The sequence below is a fragment of the Rhinatrema bivittatum genome, chromosome 8 (assembly GCF_901001135.1).
Source record: "Rhinatrema bivittatum chromosome 8, aRhiBiv1.1, whole genome shotgun sequence".
Taxonomy (NCBI): domain Eukaryota; kingdom Metazoa; phylum Chordata; class Amphibia; order Gymnophiona; family Rhinatrematidae; genus Rhinatrema; species Rhinatrema bivittatum.
In genome coordinates, this window is record NC_042622.1 from 96,262,742 (window position 1) to 96,283,848 (window position 21,107).

Genomic DNA, 21,107 nt, shown 5'->3' on the forward strand with positions numbered 1-21,107 from the left:
AATCTTTTTGCCGTACAGCAAAATGGTGCCGACCATGCCGTACGGTCGGCGCCATTTTGCTGTACGGCAAAATGATTCGAGTTTAGGAGGTCGTTCCCGGACCTCCGCTGGACTTTTGGCAAGTCTTGTGGGGGTCAGGAGGCCCCCCTAAGCTGGCCAAAAGTCCCTGGGGGTCCAGCGGGGGTCCGGGAGCGATCTCCTGGACGCGTGACGTCGGGAGCTAGGAATCAAAATGGCGCCGGCGCTACCTTTGCCCTGTCACATGATAAGGGCAAAGGGCCACCAGCGCCATTTCTCTTCACAGCAGCTGTGGGCAGAGAGCGGGACATCGTGCCGGGATAATCGCGCCGGGACCCCAGGTCATTTAAAACATTTTGGGGGGGTTCGGGAGGGTGGGGGTTTGTTTTAAAGGTTCGGGGTGGGTGTTAGGGTTTTTTTGGTGTGCCGGTTTTCCCACCCCCTATTTAACGATACAATACAAATGCCCCTGACGATAAATCGTGGGCATTTGTATTGTATCGTGCACTCTTAACGATTTTGGACGATTTTAAAATTATCCGACTATAATTTTAATCGTTCAAAAACGATTCACATCCCTAAAAAACAATGGTCCAAGAATTGATCCCTGGGGCAGCGCTCTAAACACCTTTCTCCATTGGGAAAGTGTACCATTTAGCCCTACTCTCTGTTTTTTTTTATCTTTTAACCAGTTTGCAATCCACAATAGGACACTGCTCCCTATCCCATGACTTTTTAATTTCCTAAGTTGTCTCTCATAAGGACTTTGTCAAATGCTTTCTGGAAATCTGGATACACTATATCAACTGGCTCACCTTTATCCACATGTTTATTTACACCCTCAAAAAAATGTAGCAAATTTGTAAGGCAAAACTTCCCTTGGCTAAATCCATGTTGGCTTTGTCCCTTTAAACTATGCTTATCTATATGTTCAGTAATTTTGATCTTTATGATAGTTTCTACCATTTTGCCTGGCACAGACATAAGACTCACTGGTCTGTAGTTTCTTGGATCACCCCTTGATTCCTTTTTAAAAATTGTCATTATATTGGCAACCCTCCAGGCTTCAGGTACCATAGATGATGTTACTGATAGTTTACAAATTTCCAATAGCAGGTCCATAATTTCATTTCTCAGTTCTTTCAGCACTCTGGGATGTATACCAGTTGATTTGCTACTCTTTAGTTTGTCAGTTTGCCCTAGTACATCTTCCAGATTCACTCAGATTTATTTCAGTTTCTCTGAATCAGCATCTTAGAATATTATTTCTTGCATAGGTATCTCTTACATCTTCCTCCGTGAATACCAAAGCGAAGAATTCATTAGTCTCTCTGCTATGGCTTTTTCATCCCTAAGTGCCCCTTTTACCCTTGATCATCTAGTGGTCCAACTGATGCCCTCGCAGGAGTTTTACCTCTAATGTACCTGAAAACTTTTTATTATGAGTTTTTACTCCCACGGCAAACTTCTTTTCAAATTCTCTCTTTGCCTTCCTTATCAATGCTCTGCATCTGACTTGCCAGTGCTTATGCTGTTTCCTGTTTTCTTCATTCAGATCCCTTTTCCATTTCTTGAAAGATGTTCTTTTAGATATTATAGCCTCTCTCACCTCATCTTTTAACCATGCTGGCAGTCGTTTAGCCTTTCTTCCACCTTTTCTAATGCATGGAATACATCTGGTCTGGGCTTCCAAGATGGTATTTTTAAACAACATCCATGCTTGAACTAAACCCTTAAACTTTGCAGTTGCTCCTTTCCGTTTTTTCCTGACCATTTTCCTCATTTTATCATAGTCACCTTTTTGAAAGTTAAATGCTGTCATAGTAGATTTCCTTTTTGTGCTCCCTCCGGTTATTAAGTCAAATTTGATAATGTTGTAATCACTGTTGCCAAGTGGCTCCAACACTGTTTGTTACCTCTCACACCAAATCCTGTGTTCCATTAAGGACCAGGTCTAAAATAGTTTCCCCTCTTGTTTCTTGTACCAGCTGCTCCATGAAGCAGTAATTTATTTCATCTAGGAACTTTACTTCTCTAGAATGTCCTGATGTAACATTCACTCAATCAATACTGGGGTAACTGAAATCACCCATTTTTACTATGCTGTTGATTTTGTTAGCTTCCCTAATTTCTTTTAGCATTTCATTGTCTGTTAGTTCATTCTGGCCAGGTGGATGGTAATACACCCCCATGACTATTTTATTCTCTTTTTCACCTGGAATTTCTATCCATAAAGATTCAACATTGCATTTTGTTTCCTGAAGAACTTTTATCCTGTTTGAGTCACTGCTCTCTTTAATATATAGTGCCACCCCTCCACCAATTTGATCCATCCTATCATTTTGATATAATTTATACCCTGGTATCACAATGTCCCATTGGTTATCCTCCTTCCATCGGGTCTCTTCATCCAGTGCTATACACTCTAACTCTCCCATTATTTATTTTTAGCTCTATAGCACTTGTATACAAACATTTCAAGGTATGTTTTTTGCTGGCATTAACAACCTGCTCATCAGATCACAGGGGTAATTTGGAATCTTTCTGCACTTTATTTAAAGACACCTGGTGAACTTCAGCATTTATTGCAACCTCTCTACTGGGATACCCTATTTTCTTAGTATCCTACAAAGATGCATCATTCTGAGCCATGCATTTCTGAGTGACTGTTGGCTTTTCCTCATTATCTAGTTTAAATGCTACACTATCTCCTTTTTAAAAGGTTAGTGCCAGCAGCCTTCAAATTCAACAGCCACCCTTAACGTGGTCTCCACTGCTACGCTATTCATTAGAGAGTTGCATGGAGAGACCCTAAAGGCATCTGGAGGAATTCAGTGAAATTCCAGAGCATAGCCTTCACCACTTCCAGGACCCACTGGTCTGCCGTAATCTGGGCCCACTTCTGATAAAAGAAAGACAATTGCCCTCCTATCTCTTGAATCAATAAGTGAGCCATCACACCTTCATTGTGAGGATCGAGGTACTCCGGTCCTGGAACCCGCTTCCTTCCGAGGCTTTCTAGGCCGAAAGAACTGAGATCTTCCAAAGGGGCGAGACCTTTGAGTATATGTTCCTCTGTAAGGACAAAATGATGGGAATCACTGGAGCGGCCCTTTGTCCCAAAGGGATGCGATGCCGCTTTCTTATCCTTTCATAAGTGAGGAACCTTGGATTCCCCCCAGCTATTCACCATTTTCTTTAACTAAAGGCCAAATAAAAGAGAACCCTTAAGAGACAACCTTGTGAGACTGGACTTGGAAATAGTGACTGCCAATCAATTTTGCAGCCACAACTGGTGCCTAGCCACTAACACAGAAGCCACCCCACTAATGGCCATCCGCTCCAAGTCACAGCCCGCATTGGCTAAGAATGCAGCCCTTGGTTCCATCATTGACCCACCATCAGACCTCGCTCCTTGTGTCTCTTGAGAGAGACAAAAACCAGCCTGAGCATCAGGCAGCAGCAAGAAGCAATCTGCAAATTTATTGCCATGGTCTCAAAGGCCTGCTTAAGAATAGACTCAACCCTCCTAACCTGAGCATTTTTTTTTTTTTTTTTTTTTTTTTTTTTTATAGAGCTGCCTCTCCTTCCACTGGAATTGTGGTTCTCTTAGTAACAGCACATTTTAAGGTAACCACTTTCGGGAATTGCCTTCGCTTTCAAGGGGTACAAAGTGCACCCGCTTTAAAAACTTGCCTCCAGGGCGCTCCATTCAAGGTCAATCAACTCTTGAATTGGATCCAGGAGGGGAAAGAAACCTGATGCCTTGCATAAGGTGACTAATATGGGATCCTTCTTCTGCAAGCCCGCAGCATCACCTCCATCCACACCAAGCGTCTTCAGGGTCTGAGACAATATACTCAGCAACTCATCCTTGTGATAAAACCGGAGCAGAGTCCTATGCAGTTCTAAATCAGGTGGAATTTCTTCCTCTTCCAGGGAGAGAATCCCAAGTCTCTATCAGAATCATCCTACGTACCATGATCCACATCCCAATGACCACCACCAGGGACAGCTACCCTGTGGCACGGGGGCCGCAGTGGCAGACAGGTGGGAACCCTGAGTATGCAGACCCTTCTTAGTATGTTGCTTCTCCTCACTTGGGCACCCCTGCAGAAAAGTCTGCAGATCCTGGAAAAATCCCACCCATGAAAAGGAGGATGGATCTTAAATCGAGGCCCATAGCCCCAAAACCTGACACTCTCTGACCCTTCTATCGGAGATGGCTCTGTCCTTGAAAACAAGCAGGTAGGGGACACCTTCGCTGAGTTGCCTTCCACCCCAGAGCTCTCCAGCATCACCACAGTTAGAGGGAACAGCCCAACTGGCAAAATCCGTGGAAGACAAATCGCCTTGAGCCTCCAAACAGCACTGACCCAAGTGTAGAGAAAGTAATGGCTGGATTGCACTTATATGGCAAGTCTCACAGATGGCAAGGCGCTTAGACCTTTTGCTCCTGGTGCCACAGCTGGCCTGCACTGTACTCTAGGTGGCTTCCTGTGCTCCCACCAACAGTGCCTGGAAGCACATGTGCAATATACACCCCCAAAACTAGGCTGTGGTCGTATGCGCACAAATACAGGTTGTGTCCTTACGCGCATGTGTGCGCCTATGTGAGTGCACCACCACATGGCGAGAATATGTGCACACACCTGTGCCTTGGGAAAAAAAACTGCCGCTACAGCCTATCACACAGCTGATAGAACTAATTCTGAGGAGTGGGGCCTAGCCCAAAGGCTGCTTAACCTGCCGAACCCAAGCCGCCTCTGCTCTACACTAACTCCCCAGAAAAGTGAGAGGAAAAGGGAGGTAAGAGACGCAGAGCAACAAACTCCGAGGGAGGAAGACCTGGTAAGGAAAAAAAAAAAAAAAAAAGGGGGGGGGAACTAAAACTACCCTACTCTCTTCCTTTTTTGTTTTTTTTACCTGAGCTCAGCTCTCCCTGGCTGAGAGCATAAATGGGTCACCAGCTATGGGGGAGAGGGCTCAAGCCTTCACCGCCGAGCACGCCCTCATCCTCTGAATGCTTTTTTTTTTTTTTTTTTAATTTAAGTATACGCCTGCCAGGCTCCCAGACTTAAAATGCTTAGCTGAGGGAAGGACCAAACGGATGTCTCCTCAGGAGCTCAAACGATGCATCTGAATCTTCTCCTTTTTTTTTTTTTTTTTTAAACCATAAGCAATCCCCACAAGGGAGATGCACATCCACTATCTGCTGGAGACGGAGAATACAGGTGGACTGATGTCGGGTGAGGGCATATGTGAGTGATGTCAGCGAGTCAGTTTTACTCCGTCTCCCTCTGCTGGTAGGAGTGAATAACCCACTGGTGTGGATTGGCCTGCCTGAGTGCAGAGGAATGTAACGTTTTCAACATAAGATGTTCAGACAGAAAGTAATTGGGTTTTGAAGGAAGCTGTGTACTGTGCTTTAAGCCATGGGTTTGTAACCCTACTCTTGAGTATGCCCTAGGCAGTCATGTTTTCAGGATATCTACAATGACTATGCATGAGACAGGTTTGCATAAGAACATAAGAAATTGCCATGCTGGGTCAGACCAAGGGTTCATCAAGCCCAGCATCCTGTTTCCAACAGAGGCCAAAACCAGGCCACAAGAACCTGGCAATTACCCAAACACTAAGAAGATCCCATGCTACCGATGCAATTAATAGCAGTGGCTATTCCCTAAGTAACCTTGATTAATAGCAGTTAATGGACTTCTCCTCCAAGAACTTATCCAAACCTTTTTTGAACCCAGCTACACTAACTGCACTAACCACATGCATTACCTCTAGTGTGTGCAAACCTCTCTCATGTATAATCACTGTAGATATCCTGACAAACTAGGCTGGCATTTTCCCATTTGTTTCCCAAGTCTACAAGACTTGGGAAACAAATGGGAAAATGCAGGATGGCTATGGAATCAGAGCCAGGTGGCAAAGAGTAAAAAAAAAAAAAAAGAGACTTTACAGAAGATGATAAACAAAAGGAAAATTAATCCTCTTTAGGACTGCTGTCCATAGCTGTACTGCCTGCTGATGAATCTTTTGAAGTGGTCGTGCTCTACCCATTGCACTGCCCAGAAGACTCCAGTAAAGGTGCTGTTCTTTCGTAGGATGCAGAAAGCAAGCTCCAAATCCCAGGATACCTTGAACATGCCCTAATTTCAGCATCCCAAACAGAACCTTACATGAAGGGGAGAATATAATTATATTCCTTCCTCTCAATTAGCTTAACTTCAAGACACAAGGAGGGTTTGATTGTTACAGCTAGGTGGTACTTACACTGCTTGCACTTGTAATTGAATTCAAAAGGATCTGTATGTTCAATGGGTTTGTTACAAGGCTGGATATGTGCGGGTGATACTTATACTCTTATGATTACCAGTGATTGTGTACAATTATAGCTCATGCAATCAGATGGGAAGCAAAGCTCTGTGATTTATTGAGCTATGGCTATCCATATTGCCAGAAACATACCTTCATTCTCGGCCACAGTTCAGATACGTATCTGGTGTGGTCGGAGAGCAGGGTCTGAGCATACACCTCTGCATGAAAATGTGCAGGTCTCGCACTTTGTAACTCAGACACTGCTCCTGGTTCTTTGTAGATATGATTAACATGAATGTCTTATTAACAATGAGTTTTCTCAAGGTATCTGCTCCAACTGGAGCATGGAGAAGTTACCGATTCCTTTCTCCTATCACAAATCAGCAGCACTCATATTCAGCTTGTAATTGCTGAGGGGGAGAGGGCCGAGTGTAGCAGTGGGATAAAAAAAAGCATTTGATCTATCATAAGTCAGAAGCACCAGTGGGGCCAAGGACCTTCCCATAGATCGGGAAGGAGATGGGGAGAGCAGACCGACCAAGAGCTAATACAGTGGTTTAGGAAAGCTAAATACATTGAGGCACTGGTTCACATCTAGAGCTGGACCAAAATGTATCTTTAGATGTCTGTTCTGATGAATTTTAGCTATTATGGATCACTGTTTCTCAAGCAAGTTCTGGAGTCCACCCAGCTGGTCTGGTTTTCAGGATATCCACTGGAGACAGTGCCTACAAATTATCTCATTTATACTCACAGCGGATATCCTGAAAACCAGACTCGCTGGGGGGGGGGGTTACTCCAGGTCTGGCTGAAGTGAAGCAGTTTACCAAGTCACACACTGGCGATTCCCTAGCTAACAGCTGTCTTAAAGAAACAAAGGGGAAGAACAAGAAGAACCGCTAACAAAGGAAAATATTTTTGTTTGGAAAACATAGATGAGATCCATATTTAGATACAGTCTGGCTAGCAAAGTTAGCCGGATAAACTTATCTGCTAACTTTGGCGGTATATTCAATAGTTAGCCAGCTAACTGTAGCCACCTAACCTTTGGACAACTCTTTGGTCATCTGACTAACCCTGAATATTGGAGTTAGCCGGATAACTTAGCTGGCTAACTCAACTCCTCTCAGTTACGCCCCCAGAATGCCTCTAACTTAGCTGGCTAAATTCTAGCTCCCTAACTTATTAGGGAGTTAGAATTTAGCGGGATATATGCCCAAATATTTATTTAGCCGGCTAACTTTCTGAGTTGGCCTTTCTAGCAAATTCTGGATGAATCCATCAGTGCCGAGCACAATCATGTGGCCCACGTTTGAGCTTTGGTGAACTGTTTGTCCATAGAGAAAAGACTTTACCTCAGGCAGGTAAGCTGCTTTCTTTGTGCAAAGAAAACCAACACTTACGTATTTGGTCATCTAGGGTGGAAGGGGCCTCTTGGGTCCCGCTCTGGCATTCCTCTAGCGTGCACCGCTGGTCATCCATTCGGCTATTCTGAAATTTACTTATTAGCTCAAAGAAGCATTCTTCATCTGAAGGCGCCCGCTTGATCTTCTGTAAAATAAACAACAACATCTCCCTTAATGGCTGTTCCTTACGCTGTTTTCTGGGCAGAAGCTCTAATAATACAGACGTTAGTGGCTGTAGTCTTTGCCTTTCTAGAAAGCACCTATGTGAAGGTAGCAGTGTACTAAAAATAATTTAGGTAGGAGAGAACAGGCCTCCAGGCTTACGTTAATGAATGAACCCAACAATAAACAGAAAACAAAAGAAGAGCAATCATCACTGATTGCTAACCAGTTCAGAAAGATCATCTCCCAGCCTACAAATTGAAAAATGTCAAGGAATTGTGGACATTGACAGAGTATAATCCAATATTTCAAATATTTTAATGTAATATACCTACTAGCATGCAGAATAATGCCATGATCTAGTTATCTATATGTCTATATTACACACACACACACGGTCCATTAAAATTATAAAGATCTCTGTAATTGGCCTGGAAAAGCTCATCAGCAGAACCCGAAGAAGCAAATTGTCAATCCACATTACAGTTTTCAAACCTTGCTAAATTCTGAAGTGAGGGAAAACAAATAGCAAACCCGAGCAGGCTTCCAGACGCAGAATGCTCTAAGAGCGTTCAGCTTCTTATTCCTCTACAGGTGGGTCCATGAAAATAAAACTGTTTTTAGTCAGCATTTTCGTGCTCATCGTGCTTTGTGCTGAGAGCTGAGGGAAGCAGGAGTTGGACACTGCAGTGATGCCACGGACCAAAGATGATGCCAAAATGAGCATCTGGCACAGAGTCCCAAGGTCTGGGTGACGGTGGGCACCAGTCCTGGCTTCTCCAGACCTTCTGGCATTTCTTTTCATTGTGGAAAAACAATATGTAAACTAGGCCTGGCACAGTGTGTCGCTCACAGCCTGGAGAAGTGTAATGCTCACTGTCATCTCACTGCCTCAAGCACACGTGGGACACAATGTTCATTCTTCATTAAGGGTTACATTTTCAAAGGGGTTTTGCAGGTAAAATTAGCATACGAGTATGTAAGTAGCATGTATTTGTGTATATACTGTTTCTAAACCTCGAGTATAGGTGCATATTTTGCGTGTACATTTTACCAGGGAGAAACAAGAGGTGGACTAAGGCCATTCTGGGGCAAGGTTCACCAGTATGCTTGGTAGTTGCCATTTTGTTAGAGATATATGCGCACACATTTCTGAACACATTTGTACACTTTTCCACCTGCTGACTGACTTGTGCAAGTGAAATCAGACTAGTCTGTTGTCTGCAGTTTTTGGGTGGGAGCTCAGGATGAAGTGCCAGAGGGTCTAAGTGAACTGGAGACAGACTGGGTGAACTGGCAGAAGTATCAACAAACTGGTGATTTCAAGTACGTGCGCAGGTAAGTTTTCACACATCCTTTATAAAACACCCGTCTCTGCATATAAAATCGGGGTTATTATGCATAATGTTACATTTTTATGCACCTAAAATATACACGTGTATATTTATAAACTAGGTAGGAGATATTCTATTTATTTATTTATGTTTTTCTATACTGATGTTCATCGGACATATCACACCGGTTTACAGTGTAACAGAGGAGTCTATTGATGTAGACTTCTTGTTTTACATTGAAACACTGTAACATTTTAGATTGAACCTTGATATGTGTTTTCTTGCATTGGAAATATTCGCAAGTATTTACAGAGTAGAAATACATGGTATTTTATGAATTGTGAAGCTCCTGCTACAGTTTATGAAATACTAGCATTAATCACCATGTGTCCACTTACGCGCATAAATGCTGTACTGCAGGTAGGTTTGAAAGTTAGGCTCTGAGGATACTGTGATTACAGAAATCCTTCTAGTTTTCAAAATCTCTGTATATTTTGTATGTAAATGTTCCTGACTGTGGCTCAGAACACCACGTGTGTATCTTTTCTATATCATGGAATGCCACATGTGAATCTTTTCTGTCATGGAATGCCAGATGTGTTAACATAATAAATGATGGCAGAAAAAGACCCAATGGCCCATCCAGGCCGCCCAGCAAGCTTTTTTTAATTAAACCTTTTAAAAAATGTTTTTAGGGTAGCAATTGCCATTCCATGCAGGTTATCCAATGTGCCATCTGTTAAAGGCAGCAGTAACTACTGCTCTGTGCAGGTCACATCCCCTTGCTCCCCTCCCCCCATGCCTTCCGAGAGCCATATGCGCATCTTATAAATATGTGCCTTGAAAGAATGGATGCATTTAGAGAACGACAGCGTTACACTGAGTTCATGTAACTTAAAAAAAACACAAAAACAAAAAAACACACCACACATTCACAGGCACCAGAGGCCAGAGAACTTCAGCGTGCTCTTTATTTTTGACTTACTGAGAAACTATAAACAGGAAGTGGTATGATCGTTAGATCCAAAAAGTGTCTGGACTTTTCTGCGAGCCTCAGTGTGCTGAAGGGACAGTGTCTGTGGCCCTGGGTGACCAGGATTATTACTTCAGGCTCTCTAACTTTCTTGGAGGACATCTGATACTTGCAGTAACTGTAAGGAAATGATCCAGCACTCCCTGGAACGTCTCTCTCGCTGTACTCCCTTTGTTTCTTTCCCTTCTGATTTCTCCTCCTTTTCTCTACTCGTCAGTTCATTCTTCCTTCACTATCACATTTGTTCTGCTTTGTGTCTTTTTTGCTCTCTCTCACCCTTTTCATTTTCAACTTAATTTTACTGAAATCTCACAGTCTGTTGCTTTAAATCATTTGAGGGGATTCTTGGACTTCCCAATGGAAAGAGGGCTGTAGAACCAGGGGCCGTAATATGAAGCTCCAAGGGGGTACACTCAGAAAACAACATCGCGGAAAGGCTGCAGGATGCAAGGAATGCCCTCCTGGAAAAAAAAAAGTAGTGAAGACAAAAACGGTCATGGAATTCAAAAGGGCATGGGATAAAGACAGCTAAAGGATGGACGAGAAGAAATGGGGTATCCTGCACGGAGTGGCATTTACTACCCTTAACAGAAGGCATTGGGGTAAGCTTCACAGAGCAGTAGTTACTACCCTTAACAGAAGGCATTGGGGTAAGCTTCACAGAGCAGTAGTTACTACCCTTAATAGAAGGCATTGGGGTAAGCTTCACAGAGCAGTAGTTACTACCCTTAACAGAAGGCATTGGGGTAAGCTTCACAGAGCAGTAGTTACTATCCTTAATAGAAGGCTTGGGGGTAAGCTTCACAGAGCGGCAGTTACTACCCTTAACAGAAGGCATAAGGGTAACCTGCATGGAGCGGCTGTTACTACCCTTAACAGAAGGCATGGGAATAATCTGCACAGTGCTGCAGTTCCTACCCTTAACAGAAGACATTGAGGTAAGCTGCACGGAGCAGATGTTCCTACCCTTAATAGAAGGCATTGGAGTAAATTTCACGGAGCAGCAGTTACTACCCTTAACAGAAGGCATAAGGGTAACCTGCACAGAGCAGCAGTTACTACCTTTAACAGAAGGCATGGAGGTAACAAGCACAGAGCTGTAGTTGCTACCCCTAATAGAAGGCTTGGGGGTAAGCTTCACGGAGCAGCAGTTAGTACCCTAGGCAAATTGTTGGACAGACTGTCATCATTTACTATGTTAACTCCCGTTTACCTCAGTGCGTTCACAAGCTTCCTTCCTAACTTATTAAAACATCCACAGGAGTTTCTGTTTATAGTCATCATTTTGAAAACTCGAAACTACAAATGTTATGATCCACATGGCTAAATTACAGTTTTATACAGGAATAATTTCTGAGGCAGAGCCCTAAATAAGCACCTAGTCCAGACATACATTATATTTAGCCTGGCGCACACCGGAGAAACAGAGCCAGCTTCTTTGGCATTAGTCACACCAACATAATGATAGAACGAGCAGGGCGAACTGTATTAATATAGCAAACATGACCTCCACAATAAGACAGGCTAAAGAAACAGGAGGCATTTTAATAAGAATTCCAAAAAGATGTCTACAAAGACAAGAGCAGCGTGTCTATTCCATGGACACCAGGAGGTATTTTGGGCCTTTATCATAGACAGATAAAAGCCACCAAGTAGAAAAAAATAAGACTTTCAAGTTGTGTGTGTGTGTGTGTGTAGGGTAGTTGCTGTATGGGTTTTGCGAGTCTAGTGCAGAGGTCCCGTTTACAATGTTTGCTGAAGACCATAACTTGAGAGCAGCACAATCATGCAGTGCATTCATGCACTGCCTGGTCTTTCCCCTAAGGTGACTTGATCAGTCTTGAACGCATCCAAAGTCTCAAATTCTGTTTCTCCTTTCTCTTCATGCTCATTTGGAACCAGCAGTGGGATTCGGGTGCTTTCATTCACAACTACCCTGGGGATTTTTTCCCTCACCTGTATGAGTAGGCCCTCCCTCCCTTGACTGGTCACATGCTCCTCCTGGAACCCTGTATCATGATCTCATCACCTGTAAGAATGACTCACCTCCCTATCCCCACCCCAGGGGCTCTGAACGCTGCCTCCACAGCATCCCCAGCTCCAGCTGCCCCCCCCCCCCCCCAGGAACCTACCACATGGCAGTGCTCAACACTTGCTATGTAAGCCACCAAGTTGGCCTTCAAATTCTGCTTTCTCTATGCAGTGATGGAGTATAAAAAATAAGTAATTTTCATCTAGAAAACTTAGCAGAAATGAGCTGAAAGATACATGCAGGGAACCTTGAAGGTGGTATTTTGCTGCTTTTGGTTTTTTTTTTGACCAGGCAGTTTCCTCCTACTCTTACTTCCAGCTTGCTCAGGACCAGGGCTGGGATCTGGCACCATCAGCTTTCATTCATTCATTTCTCTCTATTTTATATCCCCTTCCAATTTAGGTTTAGTCTGGTCATTGCAGCGATGGTCCTGGGCCGGGGACCATGCACCAGGGCTCCTTCTGGAACCCTGCAATAATGGGAGTTGGCTGGGCCATTAGATGATCAAGGGGTAAGAGAGGCACTTAGGGAAGACAAGGCCATAGCAGAAAGATGAAATGAATTCTTTTCTTTGGCGTTTACCGAAGAGTATTCTGGGGAGATTCCCATGCTGGAAATGGTATTTAATGATGATGTTTCAGAGGACCTGAAACAAATCACAGTGAACATCTCTTTACAGAGAGGGTAATAGATGCAAGAAGCAGCCTTCTCACGAAGGTGGTGGAGACAAGGGCAATATCTGAATCCAAGAAAGCATGAGATAGCATGAAGGACTGGTAAGGATTGTAAAGCTGAATAGTTGGTGTGGATGAGCAGACTAGATAGGCTGTAAGGTCTTTTTCTGCCATCATGTTTCTATATAATGGGGCAAACTGACAATGAAACAGTCTTAGTAGCAAATCATCTGGACCAGAGTTCTGAAAGAACCAAAAAAAACCCAGAACAGAACAAAATGGCTTAATTCAAATGGAACGCTTAATCCATTTTAGGGAGAAACTTAGGATGAATGCGGAGCACTACACTATTATTGAAAACTGTAGATACAAAGAGTAAGGAACCAATGCTTATAACTCATTGAATATTCTAGTCAAAGTAATGGCAACAAGGAATACCACTTTTCATGTGAGAAACTTCATGGAAGCAGATTCCGAAAGCTCGTTAGGAGGTTTCATCAGTTGTGCTAAGATGACATTGAGATCTCATGGCACAGAGGCTTTGTATGTGTAAAATGTCACAAGCCCTCCATAAAAGTTTGATACCAGAGGATGAATGGAGACTGGATTTCTATCCGAGTGTGGTAAGCAGCAATGGCAGTAAGATGCACCTTGACTGATGATACACTGAGACCCAATGAGGAGAGGGAGAACAAGTACTAATCAGATCTTTTGGAGTACAGGCAAAGTATTTCAGGGAGCCTGCTGACACCAAGTTGAGAAACACTTCCATTTAAAGCTGTACATTCTTCTAAAAGGCAGCCAAAATCACAATCCTTGGCTTCCTTATATAGTGACAAGGAGGACACTATCAAATGCTCAACATCTATGCCATCGCTTTGAGGAAGGCAAGGCTCAGATGACAGACTACTTTTCTCTTGAGTTAGTAGAGCTGATTGGATCTCAGGGTGTTCAGTGGAGGATTGACTACCTGATGAAGCAAGAGAACCATACTCATCTGGATCAATTGAAGCAATGAGGGGAAAATGTGCCTGGTCCTTGAGTACATTTTGTGCTGTCTTTTCCACCAGTGGAAGGACAGGAAAGACATACAGTAGATCTTCATCCCACTTGAGCAGAAAAGCTTCCAGAGTGGATCTAAATTTGTTTTCAAGAATGGAATAGAGTTTATTGACTTTCTTGTTGCTTTTTAATGTGAACAAGCCAATTGACAGGTGACCCCAGAGGTCAAATAGCCTGTCTGCCACATCCTAGTCCAGGGACCACTTGTGGGGTGAAAAATCCTGCTGAGATGATCTACCAGCAATTTGGAGATCCCAGGTAGGTATGTTGCTTGGAGAAAAGCTATATAACTATGAGCCCACTCCCAAATTTTCATAGATTCCTGGCCAGGAATCTGTGTCCCCTTGATTCTTGGTTTGGAACAGAATTCTCTTCCTCTGAAGGAGATGTGAGAAAACTCTTAATGTATACCATGTGGCTTGTAGCTCCAAGAGGTTGCCCAACAACAGAAGGACAATTTTACCTCCAGTGTTACTTGTACGGGATGCGACAAGGGCTGATACAGCTGATCCCACTGTGGAGGCCCCAATGGAGAACTCCCATGTTGAGATGCATCATGGGGACCACATACACTGCTGCCACCATGTGTCCAAGGACAACCAGGATTGCTCCTGCCAGTACTTTACTCAGCTCCAGCAAGGTCTGAACTAATGCTCAAAAACAAAATGTCCAGTCGAACTGAACTTGATTCATTGGGTAGGACAAGAATAAAACTTGTCAAAGTTGACTATGAAAACTAATGACTGAAGAAGCTGAATTGGCTTTCTGTAAGTCCAATACCCCCTGCCTGAGAAAATCTTGTCACCAGTCAGTCGTCCAGGTAAGGAAAGACATAGATCCCTGTCACTACTGCTGGGCATTTTGTGAGGACCCTTAGGGCCACAAGAGCTTAAAAGGGACTTTCTGAATTGGTAGTGAGAAGAATCTGCTGCGAAAATGAGGATCTTCCAATGAGGCAGATGGATGGTATGTGAGCCTATATGTGTTTCAGAACCAGGTGCACATCCAGCCTCCCACATGGATGAAGGGTAGAATGGTATGGAGAGCATTCATTTTGAACTTCTCCTCTAACAGGCTCTTGTTCAGCCTTCATAAATCCAAGACAGTTTCAAGCCCCCTGATTTTATGGGGATAGAACCCCTTGCATTGGTTATTGAGAGAGAAAGGTTCTCTTGCCTGCTGCTTGAGAAGCAACTCCATATTAAGAAGGAGCAGAGTTAAGTGAAATGGATCTGTATTGGAGGCTAAACATTAATGCAGCACTGGGGTATGGGAAAAGTGCAAACAATGACCAGATTCCACAATTCTGAGGACCTAATAGTCTTTAGTGATCTTCTGCTACTTTTCAAGAAACAGATGAATCTTCTACCCAGTCGGAGGGGTCAAAGCCTGAGGGTTGGATCTCATCAAAAACTAGGCTTAGGTGTGTGTTGAGTTTTTTGTGGTGGCTTAAGCTGATGTCTCTTAGGCAGCTGCTGCTGTGGCAGCACAAGTAAAGTGCAATGCCCTGTCTTTGGAAAAAGGAACATTTAAAAGCAAAAGATGACTAGAGTAAGAAGGTTGTTTGGCTCCAACCAAGGGTTGAAAGGCTGCACACTGCTCCTTAAAGTGGGCCATGATTTCCCTGATCTTATATCTGTAGGGATTATATGTGCAATAAGGGACATCAGCCAACTCAGTATGAACAATCTTGCGCAGGTTGCTAGCTCTCAACCAGGCCATCCAGCATATCCCAATGAGTGCTACAGAGGATCTTGCTGCAGTGTTGAATGATTCATATACTGACTGGATGAGATGGTACGCATGCTCTTCTTCACTCAGAAGAGCCTTCTGGTAACCTTCTTGCTCCCTGTACTCTATAAGAGGCTTCAGTCTTGCTGATGCTGTCATGCAAGTAGTGTACCATATGCAGTTGGTGAGTTGCAATCCAGGCAATGAATATTGAACTGGAAGATTTTCTTCCTAAAATTGTCCAAGAACCTGGGGTCTTGTCTAGGAGGGGTGGTGTTAGAAAAAAATTCTGACCATCTTAGCTTGTTTTAATGCTGACTCCACCACCAGCAACTGGTGCGGCAGTTGGACTACCCAAAACTTGGGGTCTTTTGAACTCTGTACTCGAGATCTAGCTTCTTGCGATTGGAGGGCAGAAGGCCGAATTGTCCCACATTCCCATTTACAACCCAAAGAATCTGATGCACAGAAATCGCTAGACAAGAATGGCCTTCCCCAGCTTTTCCAGAACCAGGAATAAAAGAGGAATTCTGGTAGGGATGAATGTTCTGGCTGGTCAGGTAGAGGGCCTGAAGGTATTGCTGTAGACCTTTCCCTAGTAGATGGCAGGTCTGATAGACGCAGTATGGAAGTGGTAAGGACTCCCATTTGTGCAAATAAATGGCCCATCCTGTTTGAACAGGAGAGGCTGAAAAACAACTTCCTTGTCACCAAAGAGGGAAAGTAAGTCTCCATCAGATATGTGATTCTGTGTGGCCTTTCCAGATGTAGAGAGGAAACTTTAGGTTGAATGGCCTCAACTTTGGCAGCACCAAAGACTTTTGCAATGATGGTTCAGAGTAACCAGAATGCACCAATGGTGCAGGGTACCCGCCTGGGTCAACAGACCTCCTGCATCAGACAATGCAAGATGCTCCCTGCATCGATGGCATCATGCATTCCTGCATTGGACAAAGTCTGCATCAATGATGCATAGCATTCCTGCTTCAGATGACACCAATCTGTCACTAGCCTCTTCTATGTCAACGGCCCCAGAGTGCCTCATCTTTGGTGCCACAAGCCCAGGAAAACTCTGGCACCTTTGCACCCTGCTCACCCCTGAAGCTACAATGGATTTGGAATCCAGCATCATAAGGAGGGGAGCCCTGCTCAACTTGGTAGGGGAGGGGGGTCAAGGAAGTCCCACTCCAGGAGACAAGTCCTTGGCTGCCAATTATGGCCTTCTTGGATTTTAAAGGAAACAAATCAAAAAATGTTAATTATATATTCATTTTCCTTTCCCCCCCCAGTTGCACAGATTGCTGTTTGAGGGGCTGAAAAAGATAGAAAGAGAAAACAATGCCAAAAGGCAGAAAGGGAGAGAACCAGAGAGTACATGCCTGTGCAGAAGCTCGAACAAAAAAAATGGAGGGGCTCATAAGGCAGTGCGTGCGTGGGAACTCCCGGTTCTTGAAGATGACATTTCTATAGTAAAGTTTATCACTGGAGTATATATAGTACTATATACAATCTTATATGTACATATATGCTATTCTATACAAAAAGAAGAGCTATAAAAACAGACTGAAAAAATACACTTGTATATGGGCTAATTCCCTATGAAAATATATCTTCTATATTAATACAGATAAAGTCAGTGACTTATGCACCAATTTTGTCACAATTGGACTATTGTAATGCAATCTTACTGGGAGTTCCAAAGAAATCGCTGATTGAGATTACAACAGCTCGGATTGTGTCATGAAGAATCTCGGCCGCATCACTGTACTGAGGTAATTACATTGGCTACCACCAGAAGAACGCTGTAAGTTTAAAAGTCTTGTCTTGGCATTTAAAGTGCTTAGGGGGTGTTGTAGCCCTCTATTGAAGAGAAGCTTGCATTGGTAGGAGGCTAAAAGAAATCTACAATCAGCAGAGAAACTTGTTTTGCATTTACCTGCAAAGAAAGCATTTCATCACTTGCAATTGTTCAATAGATCATTTATGGCTACAATACCAAGCTCGCGGAATGAGAGCTGAGAGTGAACTATTGAAATTTTGTAAATCTTTGAAAACATGGCTTATAGCAACTGTTAGTAGGGTGGCAGTATAATTCTGCACTTATTTGTGATTTGGTTAATGGTATTTGGGTAAGACCATGGCTATTGTACTGTTGGGTGTTTTGTGAAACTGATATTTTATGTGCTTTTATTGTACATCGCTTTAGGTGATTTTTTATCTGTAAAGCGATTAAGAAATAATGTTAAATAAATACATTTCACTCTTACATAAGCCTAATTGTCCTTAATATAAGGATGCTTTTACAACAGAAGTTTGAACAAATTTGCATTATCTATCTGAGTGTTACAGGAGTCTGCATCATCTGGGAAAAAGTGTAAGATGATGCAGACTCCTGTAACACTCAGATAGATAATGGTGTCTACAAAGAAATATCTATGCTCAGAGGACCACCTGCCATAACTTTCATAATGTAAAGTTCCTAATATGGAAGGACACAAAAAGCTTAATATCACTAAATACCATCAGGAAACACAAACTATCTCCTTACAAAGGAAGCATAACGTGAAGAGGTTGTGTCTGTCTGTCTATGACTCCTTCTATGCATGAAAATGGCTGGACAGCTTGTTGTCAGATTTAGTGTGTGGGTGCAGCTGACTTGAAGGATCTCCTGTGGGAAAGGGCAGTTTTCTGGATTCAGAGGTTGCCACATTATGGGGTAATTTATTTGGTGGGCAATTGCTACAGAGGTGGTAGAGAAGCACCAAACAGCAGCTTGATGAGCCATTGGGCCAATGGAAGAGAGAGACACTACAACCTCTGGGCCTCACCACAATCACAGACAATTGCTGCCTGTACACCCTGGAGCAAGACAGAAGGCAATGTGCAGAGCGACTCAGGATATGTGGGATAGCACACATGGGGTCCTGCGCTCCATGGAGAGGAGACAGTTCTATATGGGTAGGGTACCTGTGCACTATATGGGTAGGGTATACCATATAGGCTGGGTAAAAGGACAAAGTGCCAGGTATAGAGAATGTTGTGGACACTCTGAATACACCCCATGGAAGGGTAGCCTTTTCAAAACTCGTCTCTCTCACACACATCTTCTCCTTTCCAGAAAAGCATTACAAACTTCTAAATATTAAACTCAAAGCAAATTCAAGCAAAAAGACTCAAACTTTGAAATATTTTTGCAAAAGTTGGTTTCTTTAAACCAATCTAGTCATTAAGTTCTTTTATAACATAGGGGAGAGATAAGTACAGATCCTGGACTCCAGGAGAGGGTTCTGGTATGAGCCCTGAAAAAAGATGTGCACATTTTGTCATTTCAAAGGATACCACAGCCTGCTAAGAAACAGAAGATGATAAAGAACCACCGAGAAACATCAAGCTCATCTCTGATGGAATTAAAAGCATGGATCCTCTCACCCCACTCACACAGCTCTGCTCTGCCATCAGATGTGCTCAAATCTCAGTGGCAAGGAATCAACTTCCAGACAATGTGGACCATAGCAAAAATAAAATGAAATGGGCCGGGACCATTTCTAGGTAATCTAACAAATGTACAATGACACTGGGACTTGAAGTCACTGTATGTCGTCAGGAGAGGTTAAAGCACTCCTGATTCTTTGGCCTCATCCCAGAACACCTCTTGGAGTGTAATGATCCAGTGCCACCATTTATTGATAACTTTTTCTCTGTTCTCCCACAGAGAACTACTCATGGCACGTTACATCAGAAGGAAAAGGCGCAGCCTTCCAACAGAATCCCAAAGTTAGGCAGAGGCCACAAAAGCCTCCTTATAATCAAATATAGGGTCATGATTATCTATTTAAAATGAGCAAGTATGCACACAGGTTGAAGGACTTTGCCATTCAGTAAACGGTGGACAGCAGATAGACACACTTGACTAATTTTATTCATCTAAGCTCCTTTGCCAGCACTTACACATGGACTGTACCGTGAGCATCTGTCAAGAAGCATCATGGCCGAAGGAGCAGAAGAGGCGGCTTTTGGGATTTCTGATCACTTTCTACCAGCAGATCACAAGTGAATGGAACTAGCAGCGATTCTATACAGTTGGTTGCTAGCACCATAAGACAATGCTTTCTGCCATATTCAGGTGCATCCCTGGGCACACAGGAATCACGCTAAAAGGGCCTAATTAGGGAATGGCAAATTTTGGCTGCAAATCCTTGGAAGGCTCTGTTTACTGTGTTACTGAGTGGAAACTGGGATTTTAATCAAGGGCTTCTTTTTTTTTTGTTTTTAAGTAAAGGTAAAAGCTGTCTCTGTGCATGAAGGAACTGGCTCTCTATTTTACAATATGCCACTCCAGTCTCTCTTCTTTCTTTTACTTATGCTTCATGTCTGCGATTTCCAGTAAAATGATTAAAAAATAAAAATAAAAACCAAAGCCCCAGTCAGCCTTCTTTTATTAAGCTGGAGAGTTCTTATGAGCTCCTTAAGAACATTTTAATAAGGTAATATTGCTGTGGTTCAGACAAGATGAATGGTCCCATTTGTGTCAGTTTTTGTGAAGGATATTTTGTAACACACCAGGCTTGCAAACACAAATGTGGTCTGTTGATTAATGACCTTAGAAAATGGCTTGACTGAATAATGTATTCTGATTGGCCAACCTGTCTTATCTAATTATTGTGTAATGGAATACTTAACACTGATCACATGACCAGGCAGGAAGTTGAACAATATGAGAAGGATGCCAACATCTGAAAGCAGAAGTGCGTGGCCATGGGTGGGCCTCAGGGATTTGTACCCCCTCACTTTTAGCTAATACCTGGGCTGGTGGAAGCCTAATTACATAATTAACCTCTCAGGTTGCTGAAGAGCATCACTTATATACAGTAGTTGCCTCAACCAAGAAAGAGAAACACTGGAGACAGGAGATGAAGAGTGTTGCCAGAAATTAAAAAGGTTTTGTAGCCAATGTCTTGAAGGCCCACATAGGATAGGTGAATGATAGTGGCAGGACAGGGGCTGGCCACTGTGCCCATTCATATTAATTTTGGGCATCACCAAAAATTCTGTTCAGGCTACACCCCTGTTTGAGGGGGTAATTTTTAAACAGCTGCATAAAGAAATAGGCAAAAATGTATGTAGGTTACATCAATTTACAAAGTAGACTTGCGCGGACAAATCTGCTTTGAAAATTATCCCACCAAAGTTACACCTGCTATTTGGCGCACACAAAGTTGTATCAATGGTTACATAAATACTGCCAACTTTTTTTTTTTTTTTTAATATAAAGCATGCATGTAAATCCAAATTCCTCCCCAACTCTATCCTCAGGAACTCCTCTGCTGA

The 21,107-nt window shown here is 43.1% G+C and overlaps 1 protein-coding gene across 1 annotated transcript in view; it reads right to left on the bottom strand.

Moving 5' to 3' along the window:
• The window catches only part of GPSM1 (G protein signaling modulator 1), a 244,860-nt gene that overhangs the window by 12,670 nt on the left and 211,083 nt on the right, over positions 1 to 21,107 (bottom strand). Inside the window, exon 12 of the mRNA XM_029612010.1 lies at positions 7,749 to 7,896. Coding sequence (XP_029467870.1) covers positions 7,749 to 7,896 — 148 coding nt within the window. The remainder of the gene's footprint in view (positions 1 to 7,748; positions 7,897 to 21,107) is intronic.